Source organism: Quercus lobata, chromosome 8 (assembly GCF_001633185.2).
Source record: "Quercus lobata isolate SW786 chromosome 8, ValleyOak3.0 Primary Assembly, whole genome shotgun sequence".
Lineage (NCBI taxonomy): Eukaryota > Viridiplantae > Streptophyta > Magnoliopsida > Fagales > Fagaceae > Quercus > Quercus lobata.
In genome coordinates this window covers 49126976-49145214 of record NC_044911.1, presented here as the reverse complement: position 1 = coordinate 49145214, position 18239 = coordinate 49126976, and the positions used below count along the sequence as shown (strand labels likewise).

The 18239-nt window shown below is 37.0% G+C and overlaps 1 protein-coding gene and 1 pseudogene across 1 annotated transcript; one reads left to right on the top strand and one right to left on the bottom strand.

Annotated features, from left to right (window-relative positions):
- Positions 1-1119: 1119 nt before the first annotated feature.
- Positions 1120-1658, bottom strand: LOC115955260 (annotated as a pseudogene).
- Positions 1659-10444: 8786 nt separating this feature from the next.
- LOC115957003 lies at positions 10445-12235 on the top strand. Its single transcript, XM_031075253.1, has one exon. It carries the CDS (start codon positions 10445-10447, stop codon positions 12233-12235), a length of 1791 nt encoding a protein of 596 aa, XP_030931113.1.
- Positions 12236-18239: the final 6004 nt, after the last annotated feature.

Below are 18239 nucleotides of genomic sequence, written 5' to 3'. Positions count from 1 at the left end.
GTGGATTACTTCCCAAGTAGCAGCTGTAGTATTAATGGCTTCTGGAATATTAATTGGTCATGGTTTTTAGCTACTTTAACCTGAACTTCGAAAACTCAGCCATCTGAGAATAGCTTAAAGGCTTCTCCAGTATAAAATAGCTAATTTACCATTCTGATGTGATTTGCGCTAAACGGTGAAAGCTTCTGATCCTCAAAGGTAAGAAATGTATTTCAACCAAATCGATTCCAATTTTGGGCTAGGGTATGGGCTAAGGGAAAATTGGGCCTTTGATTAGGCTTAAATATGCCAACCAGTTTTACAGCAATCTATGTAATGATTCTTCAAGGTTTACCCTATCAAAGCTACTTTTTTGTTCGATGGTAGGAATATGATCACTCTATTTCACTTGAAATGGACAAGTCCATTACACGATTAAGAATTATTTCCTTGATTTAATATCATATCATTTAAAAGTTTAAATGATGTGGCACTAGCTATTCCTCTATATTTGCAATATTTAATTTGAATTATGAAATAGATCCATTTCAAATGGAGAGAAATTGGAACCAACATCATAAATAAATAAATAAATAAAGATAGTGATATTTGCAGATTGCAAAGTTAACCATAAATTATATACATCATACTACTATATATCAGAAAGTCACACAACAAATTGGTTGGAAAGTCATACAACAAATTGGTTGAATATGGTGATGAATTCCTGACGACTATCTAAGGCAGAAATCTTGTTGTAGGTTTTGTATAAGTCCAAAGTTTCTTTTCCATGAATTTGGTGAGATCATAGGTACATTTACAGAATTTTTCATACATATTCACTTTATGAACTTGCAATAAGAGGGCAAATAGATGCTGTATAAGGTATATTGAAGATATAATTACAGGATATAGTGCACCAAATACTTTAGAATAACCAAGAAATATAAAAAGACAAAGAAACAACAAAAATAAACATCACTGTATTCTTACTTCAGTGCTTCATAGTACTATTATACACAAACATAACAATCTTTTTCTTTTTGAACAGGCAATAGCCGCAATGTACACAAACATAACAATCACAACAAATTAAGCTTCACTCTCGCATAGTATATTTAAAATACGTTGGAATTTAATTTAAGCATCGGACCAGGATATGTCCAAGTCTCCCCGATCACTTTCTGGTACTCCCAAGGCCTTCCACACAGCTTTTGAGGCATCAACAATATTGTTAGGACATGGAGGCTGGTAATCAAGGTCAGCATCATACCCCATAGTGAAGCCACACTCATCAACCACCTTGGCTTGAACACTCCTTCCATTGCCATAGATGGTAATATAGCCACCCTGTTGACAGTGCCACCACAGGTGTGTCATCCGAGTGGTACTGATTGTCACATTCAGATGGTCCACCACCATCCCCACCTTTCTCAAAGCTGTTGATGGTTAGCTTCGCCTTTGTATGGCCAGACACTTGCGGTGAACACTTGTAAATCGTGTAAAGCTTGCCTTGCACGCAACAGTCAGTCATTCTCTTTGTTACATTGTCCTGGCGGAGCCTTTCTCCCCCTTATCTTGCCGCTAGGCTGGCAAGTCTGAGCTTCAACGCTTGACTATTTTGTAACAAGAAGCAGAAAGAAGAGAACAAAGACACCGGTACAAATTTGATTCTTCATCTTCTATGTTTTTTTCCCCTCCTCTTACTTTTGGTGATGTTTTAGTGTGAAGATGTTCAACTTACGGTAGGCTATATATAGGGATGAACTTCCTAAAATAGCTTTCTTTAATTCAAGTTATGACATTTTGGTAGTCTTCTATTACCAGGAAGTATAACTCTTCTTTGAAATCTCATTTGGTGCTAAGTGTATCATAGAATGGTACAAACCAAGACAAGTTGGATCGCAAAAATCATGTAAAATGGCGCGTCAATTACGCCACCATATCCACATAACATGCCTTAATTTTGTATGTTCTGATGAGTGTCCTTTGTGCATTTACATTAATGAATGACATTACTTTATTCAACCAAAGGAAACTTATCTGTCCTTGAGAATCTTGTGGTGGCCAATGGGCTTTGCGATGCAAATTTGCTTAATTCAAGACAAATAACAACATAGATTGGGCCTAAATAGAGTTCAATGTGGAATGCGCATCCTGTCCCAAAGTTCAATTATTTATGCATCATCTTAAACTTGAGAACAGGGCGTTAGTGCCATTTAAAGGCTTTTTTTTGCCAGACATAGCTCGCGCGAGCATTTAGGTCCTAGCTTGCACAAAACTATGATATAGTGAGCCAATAGAAAATAGATGCAGCATTAAAAAAAAGAAAAAAAGAAAAAAGATGATGGATATATTATTGACATGAAAAAAGCACCATGTGCCTTGGAGGAATTATAGTTTTATGATAAATTTGGGACTAGCTAGAAGGATTGTAAGCCTGTCAATGAACCCAGTTTTTCTTCTTGGCACAACCCCCCTAATAGTGTGTATTGTGCGAATGTGATGGTGTGTGAGATACAGACTACAGTACATCAGAAATGTAGTCATCAAAAATCGAATAGATTTGAAGGTGTGGTTGATTGCCTATAACAAATTATTTTAACTTAAGGTGTGGGTTCCAAGGGTCTTTTTTGACAATTGGATTTTCAGTGGCAGGGTTCGTCTTTCAACCACCTACTTGCCATTGTGACACTGTAGGAATTCACGAGTGAGGAAATCATGAATGACATTTTGAGATCCTTTAATATATTCAATATTAAAAAAAAAAAAAAATACTTAAAATAGCTAGCCATCTCGCAAAAATATGTTTGGAAGCTTATGTTAAGACCCATAATTTTCTACAAGAATTTTCTTTAGAGAATTCCTTCGGGAGAGTTCCTTTAGGCATATTCCTCTTCTTTAGGATTTTCCTCTAGGATTTCCTCTACTACTTTCCTACAAATCTTGTAACTAAAACTAGTTTCAAGCCTTGTACCTGTTGAAATCCTGTAACTACTACTGCTGTAAGTACTGTTGTCTATTTTCAATAATAACTACTTTCAGCTTTTAGTTTAATATACTTGCTGCTACTGCCTTTTTGGTTGGTTCTATTTTAATTAATTTATTTTCAAATTGTTGCTATCGCCTTCTTGGTTGGTTTTACTTTGATTACAAAATAATTTCAAAATAATATTTTTGTGCTTCTTGTGTTCTTGTGCTTCCTATTGATAGAGCCATCTAATTTGCTGATAAATTTCCTGATGTTATCATTGATAAAACCCAGCTTCAAAGGTTTCTTGGATCCCTGAATCATGTTGCTGATTTTTACAAGGATATGAGGAAACAATGTAAACCCCTTTTTGATAGGTTACAAAGTAATCCTCCACCGTGGTCTGATGTCCATACCTCCCTTATTAAACAAATCAAATCTTATGTCAAGACACTACCTTGTCTTGGTATTCCTACTGTTAATGCTTTTAAAATTGTTGAAACTGATGCCTCTGACATTGGTTATAGTGGTATTCTGAAACAAAGAGTCTCCCCTAGGGATGGCAATTTTTGCTCGACCTGCAGGTACCCGGCTCGGCCTGACCCTAATGGGCCGGGTTTTACTCAGTCTGATTAGGAATAGGGATGAGTCTGGGTTTTATAAAAAAAAATCCAAAATCCGAAACCTGGCCTGGATATAACCCGGTTACCCTGAAATTACCAAAAAACCCTATATATATAGCTATAACTAACCCTAAAGTCCCTCATTTCTTCAGCAGCAACTCATGCCTCCCTCAATCCCTCCTCACCCTCACTCCCCCATTTCAGCTCACTCACTCTCAGTCACTGCCTCACGCACACGACCTCACTCACTCTCAGTCACTTCCTCACACACACAACCTCACCCACGCAGTCACGCCTCGCCTCCTCACCCTCACGGCCTCACAAAAGCGCATAGCCATTTGCTGCAGCCTCAAATCATTATTCACCAAAGGTCATAATAAACAGTTTCTGGGCTCGTGTACATGCTCTGTTATGTAGTATAAATAGCATAGGAGTTTTGTATTTTATTTTTGTGCTCTCCATTTCTTTTCTTTGATAATAAGAATCTTATTAAGAGAGAGTTTCTTTCTTAGTTTCATTCAGAAAGTTTATTTCTTTTCAACCCTATCAGTGACCAAAATGGGCAAGACTCACCGAAACCACCATCACCCCCACAACCACACCGAATGCTGAATAAAATGGGGTGTATTGTTGGATTTTGGACTGATTTGGCATTTGGGCTTCAAAACTTTCTTCTTTTTTTTTTTGGTTGGGCCACGATTTGGGCCGCGGATTGGGCCTAAATCTAGTACAGGTTCTGGCGGGGGTGGATCTAGGCCCCGAGAAAAAAAATCCGTTTAGTAAATAGGCCGGGTCCCACGGGTTGGGTTTGGGTATGGAAAAACCCGGCCCGAACCCGACCTGTTGCCACTCCTAGTCTCCCCAGATTCATCTGAACAAATTTATCGCTTCTATTTTGGAATTTGGAATACTACACAACTAAATTATAGTACTATTAAAAAAGAAATTTTATGTATAGTACCATGTATTTCAAAGTTTCAAAGTCATTTATTGAACCAAAAGTTTTTGTTACGAATTGATTGCAAAAGTGCTAAATAAGTTATTGAAAAAGATGGCATGATGGAATTACTATTGATCCTTTTGGATAGAAAGTAAAATTCAAATTTGCTTCAAAGTTTGAAATTGATACTGATGACACTTTAAATCTGATTCATGCTAAAACCAAACATCTTAATTTCCTTAAACAAGAAGTTCGATACAAAAGAATTGCTGAACAACTTTCTGATAAATTGCTACAATCAAAAATTGATAATTTTCAAAAGATTTTGATTGATGATGTTTGCTCGGATGTTCCTAATGCTTTTTGGCATAGAAAAAAACATATTGTCAAACTGCCTTGTGTTAAAGATTTTGATGAAAAGAAAATTCCCACTAAAGCTTGCCCTATTTAGATGAATGCTGAGACTGTTGAATTTTGTAAAAAAGAAATCCATGATTTGCTTAAGAAAAAACTCATTAGGAATAGCAAGTCCCCCTGGTCTTGTGTTGCTTTCTATGTTCAAAAAATGCTGAGATTGAGAGAGGAACCCCTCACCTAGGGGGAGAAAGAGAGAAAGAGTTTTGTGTTATATTAACTATGTTTTTGCTTTGCTCATAGTTCATGTTTATGCTTAACTATTTAAAATATTTATTTGTACCCATGCTTTGTAGCTTAGTACTTGTTGTTAATATTATGCATTTCTTTAAGTACATCACCCTTGTGCCTTTTGTTGGATTTTTTTATCCTTGATGCAATTACCTAGTGTTGTTGTATCAGTTGAGTGTTGGACATGCAAATGATACTTTGCATTGAGCTTATTAGCTTGCATGTCCGGATGTTCATTTCTTTTATGAATGATCATTGTGGTCACTATTTTATAGTGATTATTCGTTTTTGGTCAAGCCATGCTTTATTGCTTTAAACTCTTTTGCTTGATCGCATTGTACTTGCTCCATATGCATTTCAAGTTTTCTACTTATAATGATCGAATTGTGTTGTTGTTTTTAGGAATTACTTGTTTGTATGGTTCAAGAGTTTCATAGATTCTAGAGTTAGGTGTGAGTGAGTTTTGTTCAACTGTTCCCAACTCACATATTAAGTCTAGAATTTATTTTAGGGTTTTGTTACGGAATAGCCAAAGGGGGAGATTGTAAGGTTGAATTTATTAAATCATTTTGTTAGCTTTATTCCATGCCAAATTTGCTTGTAATTTAGCATTTAGAAACCCTGTATTTAGGTGGGAATCATGTAAGGGTAGTGTGTGAAAGTGTGTGAAGAAAAGCTTAAGAGTGTGCAATCAAGAAGAACCTCGCGACTAGCAAGTCGCCAGAAATGGCACACGTGTGAAGTATGTAGGGGAGCTGAAGGGTCACGCCAGCTATTGCACTATAGGACAAAACCTCCAGTCTAGCAAGGCAGTTAGCGCGCGACTCTTTCCAATCGCGTGCTCAAGTCGCCAGAACACCCTGTTTGGTTGTAACTGACTCTTCGCATTCCATACACACCCTACTATAAATACCCTTATACCCACGAAATGTTAAGAACTTCCAAAGAGAATTCTGAAAGAGAAACCCTAGAGAAAAATAAGATTGACTCATCTACAATCTTCATCGTTTGATTCTCCAAATTTCTCTACTATCACTCTCTCCATTGATACATCCTTGAGAGGTACATTTAGCCAAATCCTTATCTCACCATACCCATATCTGTGAGAAAGTATTTTGGTGCTTGGAAAGCAGTTTAGAAGGGACCAATTTCTTTTGGTTGATGCAATGAGCTATTGCGGGATTCGGTAAGTTAGAGAAGACAATGTTCGGTGTAATCTTGTTGGAGCAAGAAGCTTGGAGGGCTTAGGTGCACTGGGTAGATTAGACTTGGAGGGTCTTCTGCTATTCATGTATCCAAACTTTATTCTCTAGTGGATTATTGACCACTTGGAGGGCGGCAAAGAAGTTTTTTACCGAGGACTTCGATTTCCTCTTCGATAACATATCGTTGTGTTGTCTTTGTGTTTGCATCTCTCTTCCTTTAATCTTTACCTTTTAATTACTGTTGTGGTTGTGATTAATTTCGGTTTAGATTGTGTTACCAATTCTGTTTTAGCTTATATTGATCTTTTCGCACATATATTGTTTGTGTATAAGCTTGTGTTGGTATTTTTGTATTAGGGGGTCTAAACGGTCATAGGTATTTTACACACTATTTGAACATTCATTAACTGGCGGTGGGCTATATATAAGAGATTAACTACTCAGAATAAAATTCTTTAATTTTAGTTGTGTTAGGACATATGTGATTCACTTATTAGGAACATATGTCACTATTTTATATAATTAGCTAATCCTTTGACAAAATGCATTTTACTTGTATTTGGGTAGATCTAGGTTGTGTTTAATACTTCAAGAAACTGTGTTTCAAGAACAAGTGTTAAAGCCATGCAAGTCTGTCCAAGATTCAAGTTTAAAAGTGCAAGTTCATTAAAGCTCAACAACTAGTATCTATCAAGCTTGAAGATCTGTTCCAGCCCCGTGGCTCGACAGCTGCTTAATAGCAACTTGACAAATATGCATTTGTCGAGGTTTATGAAAAACAAATTTTCAGTTCTGTTTTGACTCTAATCTGTGATTATGTGTTTGGATTTTCTTTTCTCACAACCCTAGACATATAAAATAATTATTTTAAGCGCCGTCAAAGGTGACACAAGTTGCACAAGTGTTGAGTAAAGTTTGTTCAAGCAAATTGTGATTGGAGATAGAATTTGCCCAAATTCATCGTTCTTGTGTAAAAGTTGCTGTATTTGTGCACTGTAGGATTTTGTGACCAAGCATCTTCTGAATCTTCATCATGGATGAACTGAAGAACTTTACAACTAACAACCTTCTCTAGTTGGTGATTGAAGTCGCGTACTGGGATCCGCGTAATTGGTTAGTCACGTATTGAGAGCCGTGCATCAAAAGGAGAGATTGTCACTACAGGACAAGTCCAATTGGGTATTGGGGTAAAGGTTCAACTGTAGGTTGGTATAAGATACTGGGATTCCTTTACTTGTAACCGCTTGTTTTGATAATAGTGGATTCTCGGGAGTGGTGACCTTAAATTCACCTGGTGGGATTTTGTCTCGGTGGTTTTTCCCATTCGTAAACAAATCACCCATGTTAAATTTAATTTTTGCTGCATTTAGTTATTTGGTGATTTGTTTGTGCTACCACGCGTATTGCATGTAATTGAATCTAATTAATTAACTTAGCTAATTAATTAGTTAATTTATCACATGGGGTTAATTCGTTTTTGGCCAATCAAGTTGCGACAATTTTGTAGTCTTCTATTTTCAGGAAGTATACCATTTCTTTGAAGAATAATTTGGTACTAAATGCATCATGGAATGGAACAACTTAAGACAACTTGGTTCTCAGAATCAAATAAAAGGGTGTGTAAATAACGCCACCATAGACATAACATGCCTTAGATTTGTATGTTCTGAAGAGTGTCTTTGTCAATGACATTTGTTTATTTAGCAAGAGGAAACTGAATCATTAAAAAAAAGAAAAAAAAGAAAGAAAAGGAAACTGTATTTGTCCTTCAGAATCTTATGGCGGCCAATGTGCTTTCAGATGCAAAAGAGATTAATTCAAGCAAAATAATAACATTGATTGGGCCTAACTTGAGTTCACTATAATGCAAAGAAAGAAAAAAAAAAGAATTGGAAGTTCAATTATTTTAAGCATCATCTTAAATTCGTGACAGAGCATTTGTGCCATTTTTCTTGCTACACATAACTTGCACGAGCTGCATATAGGTCAGGGATGGAGCTATTCCTCTTGAAATTTTTCTTAGTAGTATACATGGTAGGGATTGATCTTCTCATACAGTAATGCTTCTCAATGACAAATAAATGAAATAAACATTTGACTGAATTTTAGCAGGGATATGTTCCATAATACTGTGCATGCATCAAGAATGATGTATGTGAAATGGTATTGGTGTTTGGTGATGTTTGGTTTGATTAATCAATGGGGCTCAGGGCATGGAACTTAAACTCGGACCAGACCGTACGGTTGGACCGTAAAACCCTCGAACCATTCACATCTACGGTCCATTTAAGGTGAAGAACCGTTCCATGCGAAAAAAGCATGGAACCGTCTGGACCGCGGTCCGACCGTCCGGTTCTGTGAACCGTGACCGGTTCGGACGGTTCAAATGGGCTGCCTTGTTTTGTCTCAAAACGGCGCCGTTTCGTCCCTTTTTTTTTTCCCTAATACGGCGTCGTTTGGGCTTTCTGAATCCTTATTGAATAACCCTCAATCCCTTTACCCTTAAACGAAACCCTCTCATTCGTTTTTGCCTCTTCCTCACTCTCTCAATCACTCTTTCGTCTCTGCCTCCCTCTGTTGTCGACGTCGCCATCGCAGCTCAGCGCAGCCCACTCTCAATCACTCTCTCGTCTTTGCCTCTCTCTGTCGTCGACGTCGCCGTCGCAGCTCAGCTCAGCCCACTTTCTCAATCACTCTCTCGTCTCTGCCTCTCTCTGTCGTCGACGTCGCCGTCACAGCTCAGCTCAGCCCACTCTCTCAATCACTCTCTCGTCTCTGCCTCTCTTTGTTGTCAACGTCGCAGCTCAGCCTAGATCGCAGCTCAGCCAAGATCGCACGGTCATCGCAGCTCATCGCAGCCCAGCCATCGCTCATTGTAGCTCAGCCGTCGCAGCTCACTCTCTGCCTCTCTCTCACACTCATCGCAGCTCAGCCGTTGCTCATCGTAGCTCAGCCGTTGCTCATCGCAGCCTCTCTCTCACGCTCATCGTAGCTCACTCTCTGCCTCTCTTCGAGAAAAGGCCGTTGAAGAGGTCATTTCCATTTTCTTCTTCTTTAATTCCATTACTACATTTTATTTTTCATTCATAAAATTGGATAATTCTTTGATTAATGAGAAATGAGAAATTCTGGGATTTTTTGTTTTTGAAAGTGGGGGTTTATGTTACTGTGGGGTTTGAAAGCCGAATCTGGGTGAGTTTGTGATCACAGTTTTACTAATGAGAAATGTTTCTGTTCAAATTTGTGTTCGTGTTGTCTGAAACTGTATTCTTAGTAATGCAGAAATTGCAGAAATTATAATCTGATTAAGGTTTATTCTTCCATTGTATAATCTTAGCGGTATGAGTTGCTTCCTAACTATTAATGCAGTATCGTCACAAGATTAGGATGTCTTTGTAGTTCTGGCATTCTTGCTTTGATGTCTTTAGCATTTAAAAACATTGTTGAAAAAGGGAATTTGTTAATTTTAGAGGAATCCATAATTACATCTAAAAGTTCATAGTTTTTCGGCAGAGTTCTTGCATTGTTGCTTCGTTGCCTATAACATTTAACTCTTTGTTGAAAATGGGAATTTATTAATTTTAGAGCAATCAATAATTACAATAAAATTTTCTTTTCTGTCATGTATCCTACTATGAGTTGTTTTCAGTTTGGGAGTCGTAGCTTTGTTGTCTATGTAACATACCACTAATTTATTTTATTTAAGCTTACTGAGATTTATCTGTGGAAACTTTGACAGCATTATGGGAACTTTCTGAATATAGATTTTGAGATTTAGAGAGAATTAATTGATAGAGTTTATTCTTCTTACTGAGATTTATCTGTGGAAGCTTTATCCTTTTTAATTCTTCTTTCTTTTATGTCAATTTATATTTTATGAATTGGACTAGAATTGATTGATATTAGTTGGTGTATTTATGTGGATAGAGTCTGTTGTTATGTTTTAATTTGTAGTATCTTTACTCTTTTTTACGGTTGGTAGTGTTTTAATGTGTATGAAGTTGTGGTTCTTTGAATATCTGTATTTCAAAAATTGATGGGTCTATGCATGTTTGACTGTTGTTTAGTCTTTTAGATTAAAATGGAAACAGAGACCGGGTCTACTCCATCACATGAAGTTGATTCTAATGTAGTGGAATCTTGCTCAAGAGTAAGGGAAAAGGTTGATCCGGCTTGGGAACATTTTAGCCTTGGGTCGGATGAGAAGGGACGGAATACTTTTACATGTGTGTATTGTAGGCAAACATATAAAGGTGGGGGTATTAATAGGATGAAAAAACACCTTGCGGGGATAAAAGGTGATATTGGATCGTGTAAAAAGGTTTCTCATGATGTGAGATACCAAATGTTGGAATATGTGAAGGAGTTTGAGTTGAAGAAAAAAGCTGAGAAACAACGTCAAGAAGAAATGTTTAGTGTGCCTTCTACAAATAATGATTTGCAAGAAGATGATGATGTTCAAGAAGTATTTAGTAGTGGGTTGCCTAAAAAACCTGTTTTAGGTAAAAGAAAGGGTACAAAGCTAATTGATAATTACTTTGCTCCAAGAACTACTTCAGGAGCTCAACCTGGTCTTAAAAGTGTATTCCAAAGCAAGGAAAGGGTGAGGCAAGCTGATATGGCTATTGCAAGATTTCTGTATGGCAATTGCATTCCTTTTAATGTAGTGAATTCAGTGTACTACCAAATGATGATTGATGCCATAGCTGCTGCTGGTCCTAGTTACAAAGGTCCATCTTATCATGCTATACGGGTCCTTTTGTTGAGGGATAATAAGAAAGAAGTTCAGTTGTTGGTTGAGTCACAACGTAGGCATTGGGCAGAAGTTGGATGTACACTTATGGCTGATGGTTGGACAGATACTAGACATAGGTCATTGATTAATTTTCTTGTTTATTGTCCTAGGGGAATGGTATTTGTAAAATCAGTTGATGCCTCAGATATTGTGAAGAATACCAGAAACTTGTTTAAATTGTTTGATGAAGTAGTTACATGGGTTGGTCCAAAAAACATAGTTCACTTGGTTACTGATAATGCTTCCAACTATGTATCTGCTGGTAAATTGTTGTGTGAAAAGTATAAAACTATTAGTTGGTCTCCTTGTGCAGCACATTGCCTGAATCTTGTGTTGCAGGATATGGGGGAGATGTCTCATGTGGAGAGACTAAAAAATCGTGCAACCAAAGTTACAGTTTTTATTTATAATCATGTAGCTTTGATTGCTTGGTTGAGGAAGAGACCTGGTTGGACAGATATTGTACGTGCAGGAGCAACAAGATTTGCTACTACTTTCCTTTCATTTGAAAGCTTTCATGTGCATAAGCATGACTTGCAAGCCTTAGTGACTAGCAAGTTCTTTGTGGACAATAGATTGGCAAGAGAGTCAAAGACAAAAGAAGTAGTTTCTATCATATTAGATAATTCTTTTTGGGATGATATTAATGTTCTTGTCAAGATTTCATCGCCACTCATTCGTTTGTTACGGATTGTTGATTCTGATCAAAGGCCTGCAATAGGATATGTGTATGAGGGCATGCATAGAGCACGGTTGGGAATCAAGAAGATCTTCCGAATGAAGAAGCACTTGTACAAGCCATACACCTCAATTATAAAAAACCGTTGGGACAAGCATTTGCGTAAAGATTTTCATGCTGCTGCATATTGGTTAAATCCCGCTTTTCAATATGATGAGGAGAATTTTTGTCGGAAACCAGCAGTAAATATGGCTATTTTGGACTACATTGGGACAAAATATGATGGTGATCAAGAAAAGGTAATTAGGGAAACCCAATATTTTCGATACCGTATTGGGAGCTTTGATAGAGATCTTGCATTGTTAACAAGCAAGACCACTCATCCAGGTGAGAAGTAATTAGTTTACTTTAGTACTATAAACAAATCTTAGTTTTTTTGTTCATGTTAAAAGTTAGTTTTGTCACTATAATTTGAATAACTGAAGTGATTATTTAATTGAAAGTTTGTTTGTTTATGTTGATTAATATTAGATTACGTTGTGTTATGAAAATCAGATGAATGGTCGAAGTTGTGGGGTGCTGATGCTCCAAACTTGCAAAAATTGGCAATTAGAATCCTTAGCCAAACTTTCGCCTCTTCTGGATGTGAGCGCTGTTGGAGTTTATTTGATCAAATACATTCTAAGAGGAGAAATAGGTTGGAGCATCAAAGGCTCAATGATCTTGTATTTGTTAATCATAACTTGCGATTGAGACATAGGTAATTAAATGCTATATTTTGTCGTTATATTAATTTTTAAGAAGTCATTTATATAATGTAATTGTTAGTTACTAATTATGTTCAAATTCCAATAATGAGCATGACATTTTATGCAGGCTTTACAACAAAAAGCTTAATTTTGATCCCATTGATTATGCAAGTATTGACAAAACTGATTTTTGGGTATTTGTGGAAGAGGAAGACCCGTATCTTAATTATGAAGAGTTGGAGAATGCAATTTATGAAGAGGGTGCATATCCAGCAAATGTAGAGGCTTCTTCTAATATTGAAGGTTAGTTTATATGTAAACAATTTGATAACCTATAGTGATTTTTCTTTTTATTTTTTTCAAACTTATATAAACATTATAATAATTTTTCTTTTTATTTTGTTCAAACTTGTGTGTAGAATCTATAGATGATAGCAGTGAGGTTGAAGGAATTGATTTGGGAACATTTGGACAACCTATTGGCCCTCCTCCTGGATTTCCAGGGAATGATGACGAGCATGATAACTTTCATGACATTGATGATTTATGATCATAATAATTCTGTTTGAACGTTAAAGTTCTATTTTGTATTTTAGAGATAATTTCTATGTCTTTTTGTAAGACACAGTGCGTAACTTGGAGTTTGAAGTTTTATTATTGTTTTTTAGAACTAAGTTTTATGTATTTTTGTAAGAAACAATGTGTAGTTGTGTACTGTAACTTGGAGGCTTGTTTATGTATTTTTACTTTGTACTTTTAAGTTTTATGGACTACATTGGCTAGTTTGGACTACATTGGGGTGTGAATTTTGGTAATAGAAGCAGTACTAGTACCAGTACGGCAGTACTCTATCTATGGTTGCTTACTTAATTATTAGTTATGTATGTTTTACCTTTGTGTTAGTATAGTTAATTAGTAAGAGTAATGTCTTTTTGTGCTTTTGTAATAGAAGCAGTAATAGTACTTTGTAGCTTGTGCATGTCTGAGCTGGAATCTGGATATACCTGTAATGCATGTGCATGAAAGTACTTAGATGAAGATTTCATTGCAAGCCCACTCTCTTGAGATCTAGCTAGGGCTATGCAGGTGAATATATTATATATAGATACTTCAAACTAATAATTTACTAAGCTTTGCCTTTTTCTCAGCCTGTGAATGCATTTGTGTATGTCTGTTGGCTGTCTTGAAAGTAAATTAGACTAATTTAGTTAATTTTTTTTATTTTTTATTAATTTAATGTTTTTATATATATTTAAAATAATTATTAAATTAATTATGACGTCATCACGGTTTGACCCCGGTTCGACCTCGGTTTGACCTTGAAAACCTTGAACCTCTCCCTTTTACGGTTCAATGAACGGTTCGGGTCTGAAAACCATGGCTCAGGGGCGGCGTTACTCTTTGGTCAGGGGGTTCAAATGAACCCCTGACTTCAACAAAAAAAAAAAAAATTTATATATTTTTAATTTTTTTTAGTTTAATACATTATTTTTTTCTTAAAAATATTTTTGCATACCCTGACTTAAATCTTAAGCACACTTATTTATAAGTATTTCTGACTCTAAAGTAAGAGTAAGTGTTTGTAAATTATAAGTGTCACTCTTTATCACAAATTTTTTATTATGTGTATGAGTGTGTCTAATATTGATTGTGTGCATTACTCCTTTCTTTTTTCTTTTTTTTCTTTTTTTTTATAATGTCATTTGTGTGAATAATGACGTGTACGTGGATGTTTGTGTGTAAAATATAAATAAAACATAACTTTATATAATTTAATAATTAGAAACTAGAGAGAATTTGTTATATGAGTGCATATAGTTATCATATTATAATAATTATTTTGTCATAAAGCTAGAAAAATTCAAGAAAAAAATTGCAAAGTTAGCAATTATTCAAGTATTTGATTGGTTAAGTAAACACGTAGTGAATTATTTTATATATGAATGAGTGTGGTTGCATGCATCAATAATTAATGTAGAGCCAATGAGTTGAGTTTAGTCATTTAATTTAAACATTTTTATAAAAACAATGACAAATATATAATATTAACTACAAAAAATAAAAATTTAGACAAACTTAACAAAATAAAATGATCATAGCTACCCATATTGACAATAAATACTTATAATGAACTATCGTGTAATAATTCAAAATTTGAAAACTTGTAGAAGGAAATTGTAAAAATTCATATATATATTTTTTTGTCTATAATTCGATATATTTAAGTTCTCTTTTTATTAATTTTTTTTAATTTAAATTTCTTAATGACTCCCTAAACAAAATTTCTGGAGCCGCTACTGATGGGGCTGTATGAAAACAAAACATGTTTTCCGTATTTTAAAAACTTTTATGAAAATAGTGATTTGTCAATGGGTTGGTGTATAATGTACTTTGAATTCCACGATAACTTTAAGGCAACTACATTTTTATTTTCCTACAGTCATCATGTAAGGGTAATATGGTTCATCCTTAATTAGATGAGGGATACATCTACTAAACACATAAACATGTGTATCATTTATGGATGGTCACACTTGTTGATACAATATGTATTAGCAGCATTCCCTGCAGGTGCATGGGCTATGTAAGTATAGCGACTTGAATCCCAGCATTCCCTGCAGTTCTACTTACACAGCAACTTGAATCTCAAAAATCATATATAATAGGGCAGGTCAATTAATATGCCTGCACAATTGTATATTCTGATGTGTCGTTTGTGCATCAGTATTATCGATGACCTCTGTCTCTTTTAATAAGAGAAAACAGTATCAGTATATGTCCTATAGAATCTTGCCACATTCGATGAGCATTGAGATTCAATCAAGCGTAATTTGAAACTTTACATGTCCCAGAGTCTCAATTTTTAAAGTACAAAAAAATCGCAAAACATTCCTCATAAGAAAGCCGGGTGTGTGCGTTTTGGCTTACAGTATCGCAACCACTTCTCTGATAAGAAACACAGAAAAAACATCATTTAGTGATGTAAGGACGCGATTCGTGGCGGACCGTAACAGTGTCGGGTTCGCACGTAGAAAGGCCCCTAACAATATCATTTGTAGAGCGTGGGTTTGGAAGGCTAGGCCTTGGTTGACAGGCGGTGGGTTTTTCACGGTGTTCGTACAAGTTTAAGTTTTCCTTCACCCCTGGAGTCTTTCTCCTGGAGGTGGGCTGAGAAGCTCTGGTTTTTGGCCCTTTTTCCCAACCCCTTCTTTAGGTTACTTGTTTTTCCTTTTATATTCGCCTGCGTTCATTGTTCTTCGTCCACGTATAGGGTCAACCTTTCCAAGATTGATACTTGTCCCATCAGCCCATATTCAAAGTCGTTGGGGGTGGTTGTAAAAGCCAAAGAATGCGGCTCTGTCAGGTTCAGAGCATTGAATGGCAGTAAGGGCAGCTTTCCCTGGATATTTTAGATCTTTCTTCCTAGTTTCAGTCCTATACCGTTTTTACCCTTCTTTCAGGGGGGACTTTGGGTCTGCCGAGGACTAAGCTGTCCTCGGCGGTATCCAAAGGCTATCTTGTCGAGTTTGGGCCATAGCCCTCCTCGGCTTGGGCCTTCGGATTCTCCCCGGGGAGATGGGCCTGGCCTATAAATCATTTGGACCCCACAATAGCCCCTCAAAACCCGACTGTCCAACCTCTTGGTAGGAAAGGGGGGTTTTGGTGATGCTGAACCTCTTCCCACGGCCCAATCAATTTGGCCTATTAATAATGCTGGCGGCTCTTCATCTGTCCAAGAAATGCGCCGGTCTATGAGACAGTTTTTGATTTCGCGCTTAATGCGCTCTTATCATTTGGGTTTCCCAAAACGTGCTTTTAATGACCGCTATTTACGAGACTACTTTAATTCGGCGGTTTGTTTTGATGGGGTGGAGAAACGGAACCGGCATGTTTGTGTTGGCAGATTCCTTTGGAGATCTGAACCTATTAAATGTCTCCCGCTCCACCCTCTGTATAAGAAGGAAAGGAGGAGGTTATTGTTTTTGCAAAGAATTCCTTCTCATCCTCCTGAGATTTGAAATACTTGGCCTCCCCTAGGGTTCATTTTGCCCACTGATTCACAAACTAAATCGTGATACACTTTATCATAACCACGAGTGATGCAGGAGTTAAACCCCTCCCATAAACGCCATGTTCCAATAAAGCTCATTATGGCTCGATCGGGACAGGGATGACGAAGACTCAAAATCAACCTCACCCTTCTTTCAGTCAAAATCCGAAGCAGGGACTTGTCACGTCCAACTTTCGGCGTGACTGAGTCGAGAACACCTATCATCAGTACCAACCGCTCTCCTATGAGCATACCTAGTATGGCTCCAGTGTGTTGGGAGTCAGGATCGAGGTAGGGACTAAGTGCCCCTACTTCTTCCTCTCTTCCTTCACTGGTGCTATCCTCCGTCTCCCTTTCTTAGTCTTCCCAGCACCAGTTCCATCCTGGTGCTTTCACTTCTCCCTCTTTTGCTCATTTTTCTTTCTTTTCATCTCTTCTCTCTTCTTCTCCTCCTTCTTTACTCATGTCCTCCATCTTCTTCATTGATTTCTTCCTTACTATTTCCTTCTCCTTCATTTTTTTTTCAAAAAAGGTTCTTATCGTAATATGAGCAGTATTGAGGCAGAGATCGGAGAGACTTTGAAGACGAGTTTAAAAAACGCCTGACAGTTTACTTATCTGTACTACGGATGTAATTGTTGCTTAGGCAGTTCTCATTTTGTATAGGCTCGTTTGAGCCCCTCTTTGTACGTTGTAATAATTTTTCGTATTAATAAAAATTGTTGTTATTTTATTTTGCATGTTTTGTCTCTATGTCTTTTCTTTTCTTTCTTTTTTTTTTTTTAAAATTTACAAACGCTGCTCGGCACAATAATATAGCATCTAAATCAATGACGACTAAGACCAAAATACTTGATAATAAAAAGATGTCGCCATAACTTTAATAAAAACGCTTGGCACAATAAGGCCGACCAGTGAAAAGTAATACTTACCCCATGCTAGCCGAGGAGTAAAACGAAGGTTTGATGCTGTGTGAGGAATAACCATTTGAAGATATCTCATCCACCAAATGAACAGCCTTCTTATACGACTTAATGCTGGGGCGTTTCACCACCTTCCTCACAACTTTACTGGTCTTAACCTTTTTATGGTGTTTAAGCCGTGGATGAAGTGACCTGACATTTTTATCAAGTAACCCATCTTACAAAATTCAAACCTTTCCTTGTCCAAGTATTTGGTTTCCCCATTGGCCTGGGTCCGAGGACCATACAAGGCCTTGGTTCTATCCAAAACCTGTGATTTTTTTGTTTTTTGTACTTGGTTTCCCCATAGGCTTGAGTCCGAGGACCATGCAAGGCCTTGGTTCTGTCCAAAACTTGTGATTTTTTCTTTTTTGTACTTGGTTTCCCCATAGGCTTGAGTCCGAGGACCATGCAAGGCCTTGGTTCTGTCCCTGGGCCCATATGCTGAACGGGCCTGGGCCGCGAATTTACTGGGCCCACAAATTAAGAGGTATTTCCATAGTCTTTGATCACGCGGTACTTTTTGGCGTCCCAGTGTTCGAGGTGCGCCTTCTCGAGACTCCTTTAACCTCAGGGTTGCAAGCGATGTTGGAAACCGAGTCAGAGACGTTTTGTCCGTAGCGTTCCTTGGGACGCTGCG

What these genes read in the sequence shown, in the direction of transcription:
- LOC115957003 (XM_031075253.1), top strand. Translation starts at nt 10,445, where the DNA reads ATGGAAACAGAGACCGGGTCTACTCCATCACATGAAGTTGATTCTAAT.